Source organism: Crinia signifera, chromosome 4 (assembly GCF_055691185.1).
Source record: "Crinia signifera chromosome 4, ASM5569118v1, whole genome shotgun sequence".
NCBI lineage: Eukaryota > Metazoa > Chordata > Amphibia > Anura > Myobatrachidae > Crinia > Crinia signifera.
In genome coordinates this window covers 51641848-51661033 of record NC_139220.1, presented here as the reverse complement: position 1 = coordinate 51661033, position 19186 = coordinate 51641848, and the positions used below count along the sequence as shown (strand labels likewise).

At 44.0% G+C, this 19186-nt stretch overlaps 1 protein-coding gene across 1 annotated transcript in view; it reads right to left on the bottom strand.

The window, feature by feature from the left end:
• The window catches only part of SPARC (secreted protein acidic and cysteine rich), a 45501-nt gene extending 26887 nt beyond the window's left edge, over positions 1 to 18614 (bottom strand). Inside the window, exons 1-2 of the mRNA XM_083181749.1 lie at positions 18511 to 18614; positions 17079 to 17212 (exon numbers count right to left, since the gene is read on the bottom strand). Coding sequence (XP_083037875.1) covers positions 17079 to 17155 — 77 coding nt within the window. The 5' untranslated portion in view covers positions 17156 to 17212; positions 18511 to 18614. The remainder of the gene's footprint in view (positions 1 to 17078; positions 17213 to 18510) is intronic.
• Between the last annotated feature and the right edge of the window lie 572 nt (positions 18615 to 19186).

The following is a 19186-nucleotide window of genomic DNA, read 5'->3' as shown; positions in this document are numbered from 1 at the left end:
GACTCTAAACTTCAAGAGGAAGAGGCTGCTAAGCCTTATTCGTGTACAGTATCTGCCTGGACTGGTAGTAATAACATATCAGGGCGAAGAAACACCTTGTAAGGAAAGTTATTAAGAGTTAACAGATTACAAATATTGTGACGTCTTTTAAGTGAACAAAGAAAGGAGTAAGATAAGGGCCCTATTTATCATAAAGGCTGTGTTATGTATTGCTGCATATAGAAGCATACTATAGGGATACATAATGCAGTTGTGCAGGTATTTATCTGTAAGGTTCTCCTCGAAGCCATGATGATACTCTACTAAGTGATAAGAACATTCATTGTGCATGCATTGGAATGCGGCCATGAATTATATATAGCGCAATATATCGTTCGGTGTGTACAAGACGGACGATGTATTGCTACATCTCCCATCCCATTGGCTGGACACTTACATCGCTATGTGCTTAAAGCAGGATAAGTTATGGGGTGAACAGGGGCCATGTTGCATTCCGCAGTATGGGTTTTGCTAGCGATATCCTCCTCCTTTGCAGGGCCTGATTAACCAAAAGGCTGATAGGCTGCAGCCTAGGGCACCAGGAGAGGGCGAGCGCCTTGCAGGTGCCAGCTGAGGAATAAAATTATTCCATCCTTATTAGCGATCACCAGTCCCGATGAACCGTGGGGGGGGGGGGTAAAGTTCAAAAAGGGGACTGCCAGATGGCTGTTCCAATGTAACTTACTGATGGAACCATTACTTTAAATACATTGTGCTTCATTGCACAAGCATTAGATCATACATGACCAAATTATATTTTTGCACCTGGGCTCGCCACCCACAACTTCCGCCACTGGGTTACCCCCATACACGTGTGTTTACCAGCATGTGTATTAGCCTAGAGCACCATATACCTTTTATCAGGCCCTGGTCCTCACTCCTCTACTGGTGGGCTCGGCAAACTGGATTCTGAAGGGGCTGTACTGCTACTGCTGTGCTCGGCACACTTTACCATCCCTAATCGGAATCCACATAGATAGTAAAGCATGAAAAAGTCCCCCAAAATGTAAAATATTGTGTAAAACTCAAGTCAACTTTTCCATTTGTTGACCATTGCCATGTTGACATTTTGCTTGTGTCGACCTGTGTCGATGCCGACCTTGTGCATGTCGTTCTTTTAGGGTAAAGCTATTGACTGTTGACCTAGACATTGTCTGCCAGCCATCCAGATACCCTAATGAACTATGAACTCATCTCTTCAGAAACCACCCATTAAAGTTGTGGCTTATACCTGATACATATTTGCCCATTCTAAGGGCTTTGCAACCCATAAAATGGATTTATTTTCTTTTTTATTTGCCAATAATACTATTTAAACCATTATCATACTGCATAAGACCAAGGTGGAAGTTTTAAAGTTCTTGGTTTCATTTTGATATTCATTAATTAAAAGTAACATTTGAAAATGAATAATAGGTTGACATTCTTATTCATGAAACCCCATTTTTCAGAAACATACAAAAACATCAAAAGGTTAAGAAAGAGGGTACAAAGTACCATGGCCTGTGTTGAGGCCCAGGTTGCCAAGGAGGCTCATCCATGCCCCCCGATATTGTTGAAGATAAAATAAAATATATGTCACAAAATTCATAAGATAATTGCAAACAATGACAAATCATATGGTGGTAGCCCATTGTAGCCCATGGGCTACTTACTGCAGCTCTGGCCAGGCAACGAGGACTGAACGGTCAGGCAGGGGGTCAGCGCTGATTGCATATGCGCTGAACCCCCGGCAGCCAGTAAAGCAGATGGAAGGGATGGGTTCCTTTCAGAGCCCCTGTCCTTGTGTCTGCTGTCTCCCACCAATAATATCTTATATTGCAATGCGATCCTGGGTGGTAGATCACAGATCGCATTGTATATGTGATCTTATAGTAAATGGGCCCCTTAGAGTACTCGCCAGCAATCTTTCAGTACTTATCAGGCAGGTGACAGCCAAGGAATAAAATTAAGGACTAATTGATTTCATGCTTCTTAGCTATCACCTGTTCCGATGTACTGTGAGAGGTAAAGTTCTTACGGTGACTGCCAGGTGGCTGTACTAATGTAACTTACTGATGGTGCCATTACTTTATGCACATTGTGCTACAGCGCCAGCCGGGCAGCCTAAAGCCAAAGTCTCCTTCATAAAGCACAAGCATTAGATCCTACATGCAAGTTGTATACCGTTCGTTACATGCACATGGGCCATATGAATGACACATTAGCGGAACTTGCGAGTGGTTGGCCCCTCCTCCGCTCCAGACCAAGTTCACAATATACCACACAGCAGTGGGTGGCAGCAGTGGGCTCCTTAGTCCTTAAGGGCCCCAGTGCACTGCAACTGCTGCCCCAATGGTAGTTCTGCCTCTGGAATGGGCACCCACACACTGGTGTTTAGCAACATTACAAGGGGAGCTACGTTTGTATTAGCCTAGGGCACCTGGAACCTTAAATCAGGCCCTGGTCCACATCCTCTAAATACAAGGGTGCTATAGATCTCTCATACCCCTTTCACACCAACCACCCGGCAATTACCCAGCATTTTTGAGTGCTGGGTCATTTTGCCAGGTGCAGCCTGACCCCAGTTCACACCACCCACAAATTACCGGGTTCAAGCTTTTGAACCCGGGAATTTGCTGAAAAACCAGGGTTTTTCTGTGGTGTGAAAGGGTCAACACAGGTCTTAAATCCTGACTCACCGACCCTGGTCAAGAGCAGGGTTGGAGTGCCGGGAGTTAAGACCCATGCTGAACCTTTCACACCACAGAAAAACCCGGGTTTTTCAGCAAATTCCCAGGTTGAAAAGCTTTAACCCAATAATTTCCTTCTTGTGTGAAAGGGGCATTAGAGGCCTTACAAGAGTGTTCTTATGGCAAATGTACTTGTGACACATACTGTATACTGAATAGGTCAGTGTCTGATGGTTTGGTACTGGGTACATGGGATATTTTGTCACATTTTTCCAAATGGGCTTGTTTGTCGGAAAGTATGTTTTTGGGTTTGACTAATCAGGGGAATTCTCAGTTTAAGAAGCTTCATATTTTTAAAACTTTTTCAATTGCTTTTGATATGTTTTAAATGAATTATGAAAAAATTAAGTAGATATACATTTAGTTATCACACCATATAGGAGACGTATGGCATAATGGTTAGTATGGGTGCATTGGGGTTTCTGTACTGTAGAACTCTAAGTTTCTCTGGGTTTCCTCTGGGTACAACAATAGTCCAACAAGTCCAACAATAAAGATGCATGCACTGGTCGCAGATTCTCAAACCAGCGTAGAAAAATTGATTTTGAAGTACTTCTCCCTAGTGCCAAGCCCTTATAGATCAATTACCAGAGGCAATGGAGTCATCTACCGCGGGGCTCCTACTTCCAAGGGGGCACCTCTCCTCCCCTGCAAGTTTGAATCATTTCATTGAAAGCTGTCCTGGCGTAAGTTGATTCCGGGCAACTGGGAGGAACTACTTAAGACCACACTCACAAATAGATATGCACAGCACTTTTTAGCTACCTCAAATGGGAACACTTTGACCGAAGTCCGAAATATTAGTTTGCATACATCAGGTCAACCAAACAAAATTCACTCTAAGGATACTAAAAACATTGGAATAGCAAATTGTTTCCAAAACACTTTACAGTTTAAGGGTCATTTGTGTGCTGAACCATTGCTAACAAGAATGCAGTGAGTGAATTAATTAATTAGGAACCAGTGACATATCTCTGTGTATTATTTGTCGGGTGCCGGACAGTTTCCCAAAAGTCGGGATCCCGACAGTCAAAACCCCGACATCGGGATCCCGACAGTCAAAACCCCGACACTCAGGGTCCTGGCAGCCACCAGCTATTCTCCCTTGTGGGGGTCCATGACCCCCATAGAGGGAGAATAGAATAGGTGGCAAGCGTAGCGAGCCACCGTTCCCGCAGCATGGCGAGTGCAGCGAGCCCGCAAGGGGCTTTGTTGCGCTTGCCCCGCTGTCTGAGTCTGGCCAGTAGGGATCCCGACGTCGGGCTAATGACTGTCAGGATCCCGAATGTCGGGACCATATACCACACCCCATTTGTCAGTTATATTACAAAGACTAGAAAAGCGAGGCAAAAACTCGTCAGCGTCAGTGTAAGAGGGGTAGCTGAAAAACAAAAAGCCACATCCATTTCCTCACTAAACCTACCCCGGTCCTGACCAGAGTGGAACACGGGGAGGACCCAGGTGGGGGGAGGTGTAAATGGGTATGCCGGGTTATACGTCTTGTGGTCAATAAGGAGATTGGGAAGGTGGCGCACACAGCCTCCGCTGCTGCCTGCTGTAATGTGCAGAAAGGAGCGGAGGCAGGGAGGAGGTGAATGGATGTCTGTGTGTGGCACCCATTCACCTCGCAGACGAGGGCTAGGGGGGGTCACAGAGGCTGAGGGCAGGCCAGCAGCTTACCTTGGTGCTGGGCTTGCTCCCAGTGCGGTGGACCCGGCGCTTGGAGATGATAATGTTTATAAAATAGTATAAAATATGACTGCACTGATTACTCTAATTCTCTAGGAGCTATTCTTTCTATTGTGGTAACATAGACCACACCCTACTATTAAGAACACCACCTGTTATTGCTGATTGCGAGAAAATATTGTCTCCTTCAATAAGACCCATATAGGGGCTAAACCTTCCACCTCTGTGGTTACATTTACCACACCCAGCCATGATTGTGAGAAAATATTGTCTCCTTCAATATTATCCATATAGATTCCTACTACCCCTGATGTAGTCCATGTTTGGACGAAACGCAAAGGGTTTCTCTAATGAAATGAAGCCATACAGGTGTTGGATCTAAATTCTGTGAAAATAGAAAATTTTATTGTGCTGTAAAATGGAATAAATCATTTTTGTTTTATTTGTTTTCATTTTTATCTATTATTTTATTAATTATTATATTATATTTATATTATATTTTATTAATTATAATGTGGTAAACATTGTATAGAGCGCACTTCTATATATTTTTTATATATATATATATATATATATATATATATATATATATATATATATATATATATATATATATATATATAGACTTTGTTTGTATGCCGGGCACACCTCCGAGAATTAGTAGCTTTGCAGGTGCCTTCGTCCAAGGGTAGATATAGACTTCGAAATGACGCGGCACTCCAGACCATACAATCGGTGCAAACAGACTTTATTTTCAAGCAACGTTTCAATACGTGGGTATTTTCTTCAGGCTTAACACACAAGTGACTAGAACCATACTTATAGCAAACAGGTGTATCCTGCGTCAGTGGGACCACCCACCAGCGCAGCAACGTGCAGGTGAAACTCCACCTCTTCTCCCGCCTCAATGCGGCAGATTGGTTGGGGTCTCACCTGAAGGTGTCATACAAGCAATCAGTAGCAAAAAATACTATACAAAAATAAAGTGCTAACATAGACTAAATAATAAAAAAAGGAAAAACAAGAATACATTGTTATAAAATATCTGGAACAAATATCAAAGAATTTGTTTACTTATTATCTATCCATCACCCCTACCTGACAATTATTAAAAAAAATATATAAAAGGAAAAACATATATATATAATCATATGATATACATATAGATATGTATAATCTGGGGGTGTGTGGTAAACACATGGTGGTTTTGATGATGTCTGCATGCTCGGCAGACTAGTGTGAGTATAAAGAAGAGAGAAAAAAGGTTTATATATATATAAGGCTATACAAAAAAAGGGGGAACCTACAACCAAGTGAAAAGCAAAGAATGGAAAGATACTATTTATCAATATGACTAACTGCCATCTAGTCATAGGGTATTTCATTATTATACAATAAAAACGTTTTTTAGAAATCAAATACCTCACTCATTTATTTATAAAAGAACATTAATACCTGAATACTCATTAAGTCCACGTGGGGATACCGTGCCCAGTCTGGCTATCCAGCGTGCCTCACACTTCAATAATGATAGTCCCCTATTCCCACCTCGAATTGAGGCCGGAATATGGTCTATCATTCTATATTTCAGAGAGGACAGATTATGTTTTGCTTCAATAAAATGACGGGGGACCGGCTGGTCACTTGACCCTTTATTGAGTGCAATGCGTATCGATGATCGATGTGCTGTCATTCTTTCCTTAAAGGGTCTTTCAGTTTACCCTATATAAGAAAGCCCACAAGGGCAAATAATTTGATATACAGTGTGTGTGGTATTACATGTCAACAGATGTCGAATGGGTATCGCTTTCCCAGTTTGGGGATGATTGAATGAGGCTCCTGGAATCATAAAGCTGCATGTGGTGCAAGTGCATCGTATGCAGCCCAATTTGTTGGATGTTTTTTTTACACATTTGGGTGAAGCATCAGATTTTACTAAAATATCTCTAATATTTTTAGATCGTTTAAAGCTAGGCAACAAGGATGTCTCTTTAAGCCCCAATTGTGTGTCAGCCTGGAGTAATGGCCAATGTTGGCGCACTATTTTTACAGTTTCAGGACTATGATGGGTGTATGTGGTCACCCATGGTAACCGTTTTTTAATGTCAGGTCCCTCCTGTTTAGGATTTAATAAATCACTACGATTAATAGCCAACACCCTCTCTTTGGTCGCTTGTAATTCTACAGATGGATAGCCCCGTTCTGAAAACCGGCCAATCATCTCATCCATTTGTGTGTTAGTCATTATAGGGTCGGATACTATCCTCCTAACTCTCAAAAGCTGAGAGTAGGGGAGGCTCCTAATGGTGGATCTAGGATGACAGCTATTAAATGCCAACAGATTATTTCTATCTGTGGGTTTGGAATAAAGGCTAGTACAGATTTCACCTCCCTTGATAGTAATGCAAACATCCAAAAAGTGTATCACTTCTTTGCTAAAAGAGAAGGTGAATTTTACGGGACTCTCTCCTAGGTTATGGGACTCGATCAGTGATATCATATCTTCTGGTGCCCCCCGCCAAAAGATTAATAAATCATCGATGTATCGATTATATTGAACGATTCTTCCTGCAACTGAGGGGGTATCAAAAAATAAAGATTGTTCGAGCTCAAACATGTAAATGTTGGCATATGAGGGGGCTACCGCCGCCCCCATAGCCACGCCCATCAGCTGCAGGAAGAATCGCTCGCCATAGATAAAAAAAAATTTTGTAAGTATCATTGACATCAAATCAATTACTAGTCCGATGTTAGGACCCTGGTACAACGTATTGTTAGTTAGAAACCGTCTCAGTGCCGATAGTCCCATATCATGGGGAATAGACGTATATAATGCTGTTACGTCTATCGAAAACATCGATACATCGGACATATCACTTGGTAAATTCTGCAAATTCCTAAGAAGTGCGGTGGTATCAAGGAGATATCGGGGGTGTCCTCGAATACATGGTTGCAGTATACTATCGATAAAAATCGATGTAGGCTGCATCAGTGAATTCCTGGCCGCCACAATCGGCCTGCCAGGTGGATCCACTATCGCCTTATGAATTTTAGGGATGCAATAAAATTGAGGTATCAAGGGGTATTCAGGAAGTAAAGCTTTTTTTAAAGACTCCGAGATAGCTCCTGAATCCACCGCACTTTGCAAAATATTCTGTAATTCGATTCTAAACATGTTAGAAGGGTCACCTCTCAAGCAGCGATAAGTGGATACATCATCCAAATGTTGCATGACCTGTACATGGTATTTATCAATATCCATGATCACTAATGCCCCGCCCTTATCCGCAGGACGGAACACCAGTGATCTATCATTAGACAGAGACTTAAGTGCATTGCGTTCATTTTTACTCAGGTTAACGTGCACAGGAACATGTTCATTCACCATTTGACATACTTCAAAATTGGTCACAGTAGAAAAGGATTGTATTGACACATTCTGGGATTGGGGGTCAAAGTTCGATTTGGGCATGACTTTACGTAATTGTTTAGGAATATCACCAGTATGTAACTGGTCAGTACTCACAGTCTCATCAGGTTTATTACGAGGTTTGTTGAAGTATTCCTTTAAACGTAGCTGGCGTGACAAGCGATGCTGTTCGAGTGTCCATTCAAGTTCATTGTGACAAGTAGAAGGAATAAAGGAAAGTCCTTTGGAGAGAACTTGTGTTTCAATAGGCGATAATGTATGTGATGACAAATTCACAACTAAATTCGCCTGCCCTTCGGTGCTCGATTTCCCCTTCTGCCGCCGGCTTTGTCCTCTCCTCCTGGTGAAGCGTCTGAGCCTCCGAGTTGGGCCCGTGTTCTCACCGCTAAAGGGATTGGGGCTTTGCGATTTCTAGCGGTCTTAGGATTGTGTGCACCACTCTCACTGCTGGACGAGTTAAACTCCGTGGAGCTCTGTTGGTGTTCTATTCTGTTACGTCCTCGTCGGAAGAAGGGTTTTTGTTGAGCCCGATCACAATGGGGGCTGGTCCAATGATAGACTGTTTGGCGTTCATAGTCCTTCTCCACTTTGAACTTTTTCTCCTTCTTAAATTTTATAAGATCACGTTTGTATATTTGTATCTGGGTACTAAGTTTGTCGTACCATAATGTAGACGGATCATTAAGCAAGTTAGCTTTATGGACAGCTTCGAAAGCCACAATTTTCTCTTAACAGTCCTTGACCTCTTTTGATGAGTGGTCAATGATTAGTAACATCCAGTCCAATGCACATTTATTAGCGATGGCCACCCATTTTCTGCAAAAATCGGCATCATACTTGCCAATAGTAGGTGCGTTTTTTACCCGCAAACCGCGCGGTATCATTTTTGCACGGTGGTATTCGCTTAACGATAAGGCATGGTAAAAATAGTCAGTCTCACGTTTCTTTAGTCTCACCAGGTCACGGAAAGCGTCTTCCAGGGGCATAGCTTCTTCGAGCTCACATAGCTGGCTTTGTAGACGTATAGTCTCCGCCTCGGTATCAGTGTAGCTGAAGGTTTCACCTGTTGGATAGGTGATTCGGGAAAAACCCGTAGCAGCAGGTTGTGACATATTGCAGTATCTCACCAGTGCGGTGCAGGGGCTGTATTGTGCTGGAAACAGACGGCTTCTTTATATCAGCTGTGTAAGACAACAGGAACGTGAAACACCTGATTCTGTGTACAGATGAGGGTGCCAACAGCAGGAGTCGAGCGGGGTCAGCGATCTTCTCCAAATATAGACTTTGTTTGTATGCCGGGCACACCTCCGAGAATTAGTAGCTTTGCAGGTGCCTTCGTCCAAGGGTAGATATAGACTTCGAAATGACGCGGCACTCCAGACCATACAATCGGTGCAAACAGACTTTATTTTCAAGCAACGTTTCAATACGTGGGTATTTTCTTCAGGCTTAACACACAAGTGACTAGAACCATACTTATAGCAAACAGGTGTATCCTGCGTCAGTGGGACCACCCACCAACGCAGCAACGTGCAGGTGAAACTCCACCTCTTCTCCCGCCTCAATGCGGCAGATTGGTTGGGGTCTCACCTGAAGGTGTCATACAAGCAATCAGTAGCAAAAAATACTATACAAAAATAAAGTGCTAACATAGACTAAATAATAAAAAAAGGAAAAACAAGAATACATTGTTATAAAATATCTGGAACAAATATCAAAGAATTTGTTTACTTATTATCTATCCATCACCCCTACCTGACAATTATTTAAAAAAAATATATAAAAGGAAAAACATATATAATCATATGATATACATATAGATATGTATAATCTGGGGGTGTGTGGTAAACACATGGTGGTTTTGATGATGTCTGCATGCTCGGCAGACTAGTGTGAGTATAAAGAAGAGAGAAAAAAGGTTTATATATATAAGGCTATACAAAAAAAGGGGGAACCTACAACCAAGTGAAAAGCAAAGAATGGAAAGATACTATTTATCAATATGACTAACTGCCATCTAGTCATAGGGTATTTCATTATTATACAATAAAAACGTTTTTTAGAAATCAAATACCTCACTCATTTATTTATAAAAGAACATTAATACCTGAATACTCATTAAGTCCCCGTGGGGATACCGTGCCCAGTCTGGCTATCCAGCGTGCCTCACAGTGCGAGTGCAGCGAGCCCGCAAGGGGCTTTGTTGCGCTTGCCCCGCTGTCTGAGTCTGGCCAGTAGGGATCCCGACGTCGGGCTAATGACTGTCAGGATCCCGAATGTCGGGACCATATACCACACCCCATTTGTCAGTTATATTACAAAGACTAGAAAAGCGAGGCAAAAACTCGTCAGCGTCAGTGTAAGAGGGGTAGCTGAAAAACAAAAAGCCACATCCATTTTCTCACTAAACCTACCCCGGTCCTGACCAGAGTGGAACACGGGGAGGACCCAGGTGGGGGGAGGTGTAAATGGGTATGCCGGGTTATACGTCTTGTGGTCAATAAGGAGATTGGGAAGGTGGCGCACACAGCCTCCGCTGCTGCCTGCTGTAATGTGCAGAAAGGAGCGGAGGCAGGGAGGAGGTGAATGGATGTCTGTGTGTGGCAACCATTCACCTCGCAGACGAGGGCTAGGGGGGGTCACAGAGGCTGAGGGCAGGCCAGCAGCTTACCTTGGTGCTGGGCTTGCTCCCAGTGCGGTGGACCCGGCGCTTGGAGATGATAATGTTTATAAAATAGTATAAAATATGACTGCACTGATTACTCTAATTCTCTAGGAGCTATTCTTTCTATTGTGGTAACATAGACCACACCCTACTATTAAGAACACCACCTGTTATTGCTGATTGCGAGAAAATATTGTCTCCTTCAATAAGACCCATATAGGGGCTAAACCTTCCACCTCTGTGGTTACATTTACCACACCCAGCCATGATTGTGAGAAAATATTGTCTCCTTCAATATTATCCATATACTGTAGATTCCTACTACCCCTGATGTAGTCCATGTTTGGACGAAACGCAAAGGGTTTCTCTAATGAAATGAAGCCATACAGGTGTTGGATCTAAATTCTGTGAAAATAGAAAATTTTATTGTGCTGTAAAATGGAATAAATCATTTTTGTTTTATTTGTTTTCATTTTTATCTATTATTTTATTAATTATTATATTATATTTATATTATATTTTATTAATTATAATGTGGTAAACATTGTATAGAGCGCACTTCTATATATTTTTGTTATATATATATATATATATATATATATATATATATACCTCTAGGTATAGATAGATAGATAGATAGATAGATAGATAGATAGATAGATCTATCTGTTATTTTTTTTTTATTTTTTATGATCAATTCACATTGGTTCAACACTTCTGTCCAGGTAATGACATTACATGTGTATATTATGGTAATGAGAGTTCCCTATTGACACTTGCTTATAACAGCTGACAGCAGTATAACTGATATTTCCTGCCTGGCAGTGGAAAATATACAAACTTATATAGTAGTTTATTCACACATTTGGTTGGAAGCTTTACTATGAGCAAACATGCATCAGACCCTTATAAAACGTTAGGAACTCCTTTAGATTTTTATTCCTTTAATTCGTTTTTTTCCATTTTATGTACCGGAAAGTCATGACTGTAGAACTTTGTTCACCCAAAATAAATGAGAACACAGTTATACCATTTGTACAACATAGTTTTACCTAACACTGGGGCAGATGTATTAAGCCTTAACAAGAGATAAATGCAAGGGTGATAAGGAGAAATAAATGTCCAGCCAATCAGCTCCTTACTGACTTTTTTCAAACACAGCCTGTAACATGGCAATTAGCAGGTGATTGGCTGGACGTTTATCTCTCCTCATCACCCTTGAATTTATCTCTTGTTAAAGCTTAATACATCTGCCCCACTGTTTCTATTAATGTTATGTATGAGTTTATTAATTAGTTAATATAAAAGTATTAAGAATGTTAGGCACAAATAAATAGATATTTAGGATGCTCTCTGGGAGAAGCCTGGAGAGGAGACACTGCAGACTACTTCAGGGGCAATATGGCCGGGTGTCGCAGCGGTGTGACTGTTGGATGCAGTTGTTCTCAGCTGCCCGGATGACTCAGAGGAGCTCCCGTCCTCCTCAAATATATTTTTTGCAGCGGCAGCCCTGGTGAGTAATCTGCACAGATCACCCCCTTTTAATGTGGCCATACACACGCAGATTTATCTTCAGATCTGGCTGGTTGAAACAAAAACATGGTTATGGATGAGAGCAAATGACAGTTCACCATTTGCTTGGAAATACTGGAAACTGACAAACTGTCACTCATCCATAACCATGTTTTTGTTCCAACCAGCCAGATCTGAAGATAAATCTTACTAGTGTATGGGCAGCTTTACACTGTACTTATTGTCACCGGCCACAGGATTGGGGAGGAGACATCGCTGGGAAGAAGCTGGGGATGTTTGAGCCGGGCAGCAGCAGGGGCAGAGTCTACATAATCCCAGCACACAGTGCACGGCCCATTCCTCTCCTCAATATTGTCTCCACGTCAAAGTGCAGAAAAAGCGTGCAGTGGGTCCCTATTCTCTTTTATGGCCTCCTGATGGCTCCAGCTCCTGATGTCTGTCTCTATGCTGCCTCCACCTATTACCATGCCCTCATCAACCTGTCTCCATGCCCCCAATGCCTGTCTCCATGACCACCCTGCCTCTGTCTCCATGCTCTCTATGTCCCCTCTGCCTGTCTCCATGACCCCTCTGTCTCCATGACCCCTCTGTTTCCATGACTACTCTGTCTCCATGACCCCTCTGCCTTTCTTCATGCCACCCAGGGGCAGATTGGCTTGATGGGACACCATGCCAAATTCCGGTCAGCCTGTACTATTGCCACCTCAGAGGCCTCCCATCACTCCCTTGTCGGGCTGTTGCCATCATTGGTAGCGTTAATCGAGAGCTTCTGTGCATATCAGTCCAGGAAATATGGCCGCTTTTGGACCAACTGCACATACGCACATTAGGGTGTGTGGCATTATGTGTAATGGGCATTATGGTGTGTGGCATTATGTGTAATGGGCATTATGGTGTGTGGCATTATGTTTAATTGGCATTGTGGTGTTGGCTTTATGTGTAAGGGGCATTACAGGATATTACTACTAAGGGGGCGGGCAGTGGCGGAGATTGTGGGTTGAGGCCCCGGTGCAAATATATCATTTGGGATCTCCTCCATCCCAACCAAAGTTCACAATATGCAACAGTGGGTGACAGGGAGCGACAGGGGGAGGCAGAGTGTGACAGGGGGAGGCAATGTGTGACAGAGAGAGGCAGGGGGAAGCAGAGTGTGACAGGGAATGACAGGAAGAGTGACAGAGGCAGCAGTGGGCACCTTAGTCCTCAGGGGACCTGCTGCACTGCACCTGCTGCACTAATGGCAGTTTGTCTAGGAAGGTTCCCAGTTTTTTCTAGCGAAATGCATCAGCACAGACACCTCCTTCCTCAAAGAACCCATGTGGATTAAAAAAACGGATTCCTGCTCCAGTACCAGGAGCAGTCGTCGGTCCCACTCCAAAAGGGTTTTTTCCTTAAATCTGCAATTTAGCGCAGGACTCATTACCCAAAGTCATGAGTGGTATTACCATGAGTGGCCCTTTCTATCCAGCACAGTCCAATTATAGGAACAGGATCCTATCATGAGGAATACAGAGGTGTCCATCCCCTTACCCATAGCCAACAAAGCATGAAATAATCTCTATCATTGATTTATATATTGATTTTTCTTTTTAAAATTTCAATTGTTCATGTTCCTATGTCTATTGTATGTCATATAAAATTTTTCTATTAGACACGCTGGCGGGCCAAATTTAATAGGGTGAGAGTTTCAGAAAGTGAGACATTTTGGGAGAGTTTTCCCCTGTTTTTTAAAGCAGCAATCAATTACATGGCAACATCAACCTGGTTTTGCAGTGTAATTGATTGCTGCTTTAAAAAACATGGGAAAACTCTCCCAAAATCTCTCACTTTCTGAAACTCTCACCCTATTACATTTGGCCCACTGTGTGATATTAGCATCCACTCTGGATCCACTCACAGGAGCAGCCACCAATGAGCTCCCAATTCCTACTGCATCTACCTTCTGCCTCCTACACAGGACTTTGAAATTGACAACAAAAGTTGACATTTTCATGTGCAAACCTTTTTTCAATGTCTTTTGACTGACAAAATATTAACTGTCGACCATTCGGTGTCAACCTTTTTACTCTCTACTTATACATTTGAGGATATTCAGGCCTGATCACTGGGCTGCGGAATCCCAGCCTGGCCGATTATTGATCGACTGCGCAAGTATAGGGATCATAGTATGCATGCGCGAGGTAGCGTCATTGTAAGTTGATTGACAGGAAGCCGGCGTTTGGAGGGTGAACCGGACATATACTGGGAGTGTCAGGGAAGATGTAGGCGTGCCAAGGCGTTTTCAGAGAGGGTGTGTGACATCAGCTTCGCCCCCGATCACTCCGACCGAGTAGGTCCTGGGTCACGCACAGACTGTACACACTGGTAAAATCATTAAATGGTGAGTGAGTTGTGAATAGATTTCGATGATCTGCGATATTTTCACAAGCCATTTGCAGCCTTGCACAAGCCGTGATATCACTCTGGCGGGGATGTCACTATCTGATCACAGGGCTCTGCAAATAAGCAGAGAAGCGATCAGCTCTGAATAACCCCCATTGTCCGTGAACTAGGCCACATCCCAAGATTCAGGGCCTTGCTTGTACAGCAGAACAGCTGTTTTTTATAGAATACATCAGTAGCGCACGCAGGGGGGTTTCTGAGTACCCAGAAACCCCCCCCCCCGGAGTCTAAGGGCCCTAGGCTGAAAGCTGAGGGTCCACTCTTTCCATGGATATATGAATTTTAAAAATCGGCCCTTGGGAACAGGAGATATCTGACTTCAAAGCAGTGGTCCCCATCCAAGCCTGTTAATTGCTCTTCCCACTCAGATAGTTCAGGTTTTGTCTGACTTAGATTTTTTCTGAGGGTATATTCCAAAAGCTGGGACTCTCCCCTTTGATGGACACTAGTAGCTTGTCTCTACTGTTCCCAGAACCAGAGATATCAGCCTTCCAGCAGCTGGTTACTGCTCCAGCTCCACACACCTGGTATGTAGTTTTATATACTCATTGGCAGATTGCTCTGCCTCCTAAACTGTGATCCCTAGTCCCCAATACCAGATGGTAGGTGGGATTCTCTAGTTTATAATTCCATTAGAATCGGAGAAATCTATTTCCGGGAACTGGAGATATCTGCAGTCAAGCAAGCTGTCCTCCCACCTGAAAATTATGAATAATAAGCCCACTCCACTATACACCCCTCCTCTGTGTATTAATCATCCTCTACCACCCTGGAAGTTATGTATCAGGGCCCCTTCATTCAGCCCAATGCCCCCTTCTCCCACCCCATCTCCCACCATCTGTGCAGTAAAGGGGTAATTAGTGGAAATTACTGATCCAGGCCCTACATGCTGAGCGGTTGATATAATACCCCCTACCACCCGCGGGACATCAAAGCTTCCCCCACCCCTACCGCTGGAGGATCGGTAGGGGCCTACACTGCTCTTGACGCCCCTGTATGTATGTATGTATGTATGTGTGTGTGTGTGTGTGTGTGTGTGTATGTATGTATGTATATATATATATATATATATATATATATATATATATATATATATATATATATATATATATATAAGACCAAAGAACCCAACCGCGCCTCACGAAGAGAAGGCAGGCACCTCTGAGGGGCCCCCTGTTAGACAGGACCCAAAGGTTTAGAGATGGAGAAAAAGGAGTTTCAGAGTGCGCCAATTCATTTGCATATACAACAAATTTGTTAAACCAACAATATAATAGTCCGAAAGAGATTTATATAAAAGTTTATTCAGGAATCTTCCAAATGATGATAAAGGCCTTTATCACCATTTGGAAGATTCCTGAATAAACTTTTATATAAATCTCTTTCGGACTATTATATTGTTGGTTTAACAAATTTGTTGTATATGCAAATGAATTGGCGCACTCTGAAACTCCTTTTTCTCCATATATATATATATATATATATATACACATACAGGGCTATTTTTGTGCAGGCTCCAGCAGGAACTGTGGCCCTTATTCTAGATCACTCTTTCTGACAAAATATTTCTTAGATGGACAAAACCATGTGCACTGCAGGTGAGACAGGTGTTACTTGTGCAGAGATAATTAGATTTGGGTAGGGTTTTACACCTGCCTCACCTGCAGTGCACATCACCCACCGGGTTCCTGGCCGCATCTGGCCTGCCCTGTAAGTAATAATGAAGGGCATTTTTTTTTTAGGGAAGCCAATCCCGGGAATCCCGGGATTGAGCATTTTTAAATTCCGAATCCCGGGATTGAAAAAATGCTCCGGGATTGGCTTCCCTAGCCACTATAGAGGGTGCTGCAGCTTACTTTTCTAATTGCCGGGCGCTCGCTGAGATTGTGTTACCAGCGGGTGCCCGGCGGTTTCATCATCCTGCAATGTAGCAGGATGCGCAGAGAAGTGCTCCTCCCCAGCAGTCAGCACAGAGGAGGATGGACAGTGACTGTCGGCACAACTCCTCCCGATGTAAGGCTGACAGGATGGCTCCCACACCCAGACAGGTAAAAGAATGGGGGTGGGGGCAGATGCTGCTACTTTCCCCTAATCCTCACCACTGGGCTGCCTGTGACCCCCCTCCCCCAGACAAGTGTCAGGCCTGCCTCTTTGCTTGCTTCCTCCTATGTGTGTCTGACAACCCCCCCCCAAGTGACTGCAGGCACTTCCCATGCTCTCCTGTGTGTGCCTGCGATCTCCCCACCTGAAGGTGACAGCCTGCCCCCCCTGCTCAAATCTGTGTGTGTCTGCGAACCCCCCTGCAGCTGGCAGCTTGCCCCCCTGCTCAGTGGCGTAACTATAAATTTTGCTCCCCCCTGCCAAAAAACTTTCTGGCGCCCCCCCCCAAATAGTGCACCTACACTATATGCGACTTACCTTAGGACCCCCTTTCACAATATGACACAATGTGTAACGACATCTAACGTATGTGTGTATATATATATATATATATATATATATCACACACACACACACACAACATGTGTGTTATGTAAATTGTGCTTACCTGCCATAATTCTTGTTTCTGTTGGTCACTTTTAATGGCAGCCACCAGCCATGGATGGGGGAGGCGCAGGCACACATGAGGATGAGGAGGTAGCAGATGTACAGATGAGGAAGGACGAGTGGGGAGAGGGGTGCCTAGAGGGACAAATGTAGATTGTGGCAGAGGTAAAGAAATGAAAGAGGCATGGATATACAGATGGAGCCCCTGCCATCCTTGGCCGGGGCTCGCCAGACCCTCCCCGCTGTGGGAGCGCTGGCGGCAGGGGCTACACTGAACTGGGACGTGCGTGCGTTTCACACGCGCACACGTCCCAGTCTCTCGGCGGGGACACTGCATGTCCCTGCCCCTCTCCACTTCAGGGAGATGGGCAGGGTTAGGGGGACGCTCCGGGTGGGGGGTTTGAGGGCAACGGGGGCGGGGACCGAAGGCAGGCTCCGTTGCCCATCTGTAGAAAGTACCAAAGACCTTACAAAATATATTGAAAGTCTTGCATGCTCATCAACTTCTCATCCATGCACACACCCTGCCTATTCAATTTTCCTTCACGGCCCACTACTACATTTTTCATTTAATTTCCCTATTCCCACATTTTTCTTCACATGTCTCCCCTGCCCATCACAATTATCCTCAATTGCCCCCACCATTCAAATTTTTCTTCACATGCCCCCTTCTCATGATATTTGTGTTACCTGTCCATATTTTTAATAACATGCCCCCACCTCCCACCATTCACATTTTTCATCATAATGTTAGCACATTTCCTCCTTGCCAATCATTTGTCATCAGAATTTTATGACATTCCATTTCCCACCCCTCTTAGCCATTATACCTACAATATCTTATTCACTCTTTACATGATGCACACCCTGCACACAAGTCCCCCCCCCCCCCCCTTTATTCCCACTACATACCTCAGTTTCTGCTGTGTCTACTCTTTACTAACTGTAGCTGCTGTGTAAATATATGTATGACTGCAGCTTCAGCTTCCATTACTGCTAGTAGTGCAAATGGTCTGAGGGGAGAGCAGGGGCATTCACACACATAGCACACATTCACACACATAGCATACATTCACACACATACTGTAGCATACACACACACACACACACACACACACACACTCACACCATGTACAGACACCAACATAACATAGATACACACACACATCAGATACACACACACACACACACACACACAAGCACAGCATAACTTCAAACACATAGCATACACACAAAAAAGATACACAGCATGTACAGAAGACACACATAGCAAACATACACACAGAATACATAGTCACACACACACATAGAATACATACACACATGCATACAAGCACACACACAGCATATACACACAAACATACCACCTCCAAGTCCTCCCCCACTCCCTCAAACTTCAGCAAAGTGTACCACTACCTACAGTAGTACTGTACCTACTCAGCTGCTGGCCACAAGATTCCAGGGCAGGCCATCTCTCGTACAGGACAGGACACGCTGGAGGCTGGAGCTTAGAGGATCTGCACACTAGCTCCCTCTATCTGCAGCCAGCGGCAGCCTGTCTCTATGACACTCGGAGCTTAGCTGCCGTCAGAGGGGAGAGAGAGAGAGTTCCTGCTGCCGGCGCTGCTGACTGACAGCGCGTCCCGACCCAGTCCCTGCACTGCACCGTGGGGTATGAGGGTGCAGGCGCCCCCGCTGCCCCCGCTCCCCCAAGCGGCCGCGGGGGTTGCCTCACGCTAGTTACGCCCCTGCCCCCTGCTCCAATCTGTGGGCCTTATTTTGGTTCATTCTTTCTGACAAAATCCTTCTTAGATGGGCAAATCCATGTGCACTGCAGGTGGGGCAGATGTAACATGTGCAGAGAGAATTAGATTTGGGTGGGGTTTTACTTCAAAGTGAGATCTATATTGCAGTGTAAAAATAAAGCAGTCAGTATTTTCCCTGCACAGAAACAAAATTACTCACCCAAATCTAATTCTCTCTGCACATGTTACATCTGCCCCCCTGCAGTGCACATGGTTTTGTCCATCTAAGAAGGATTTTGTCAGAAAGAATGAACCAAAATAAGGCCCTGTGTGTGCCTGCGAACCCTCCCCCTTGCTGGAGACA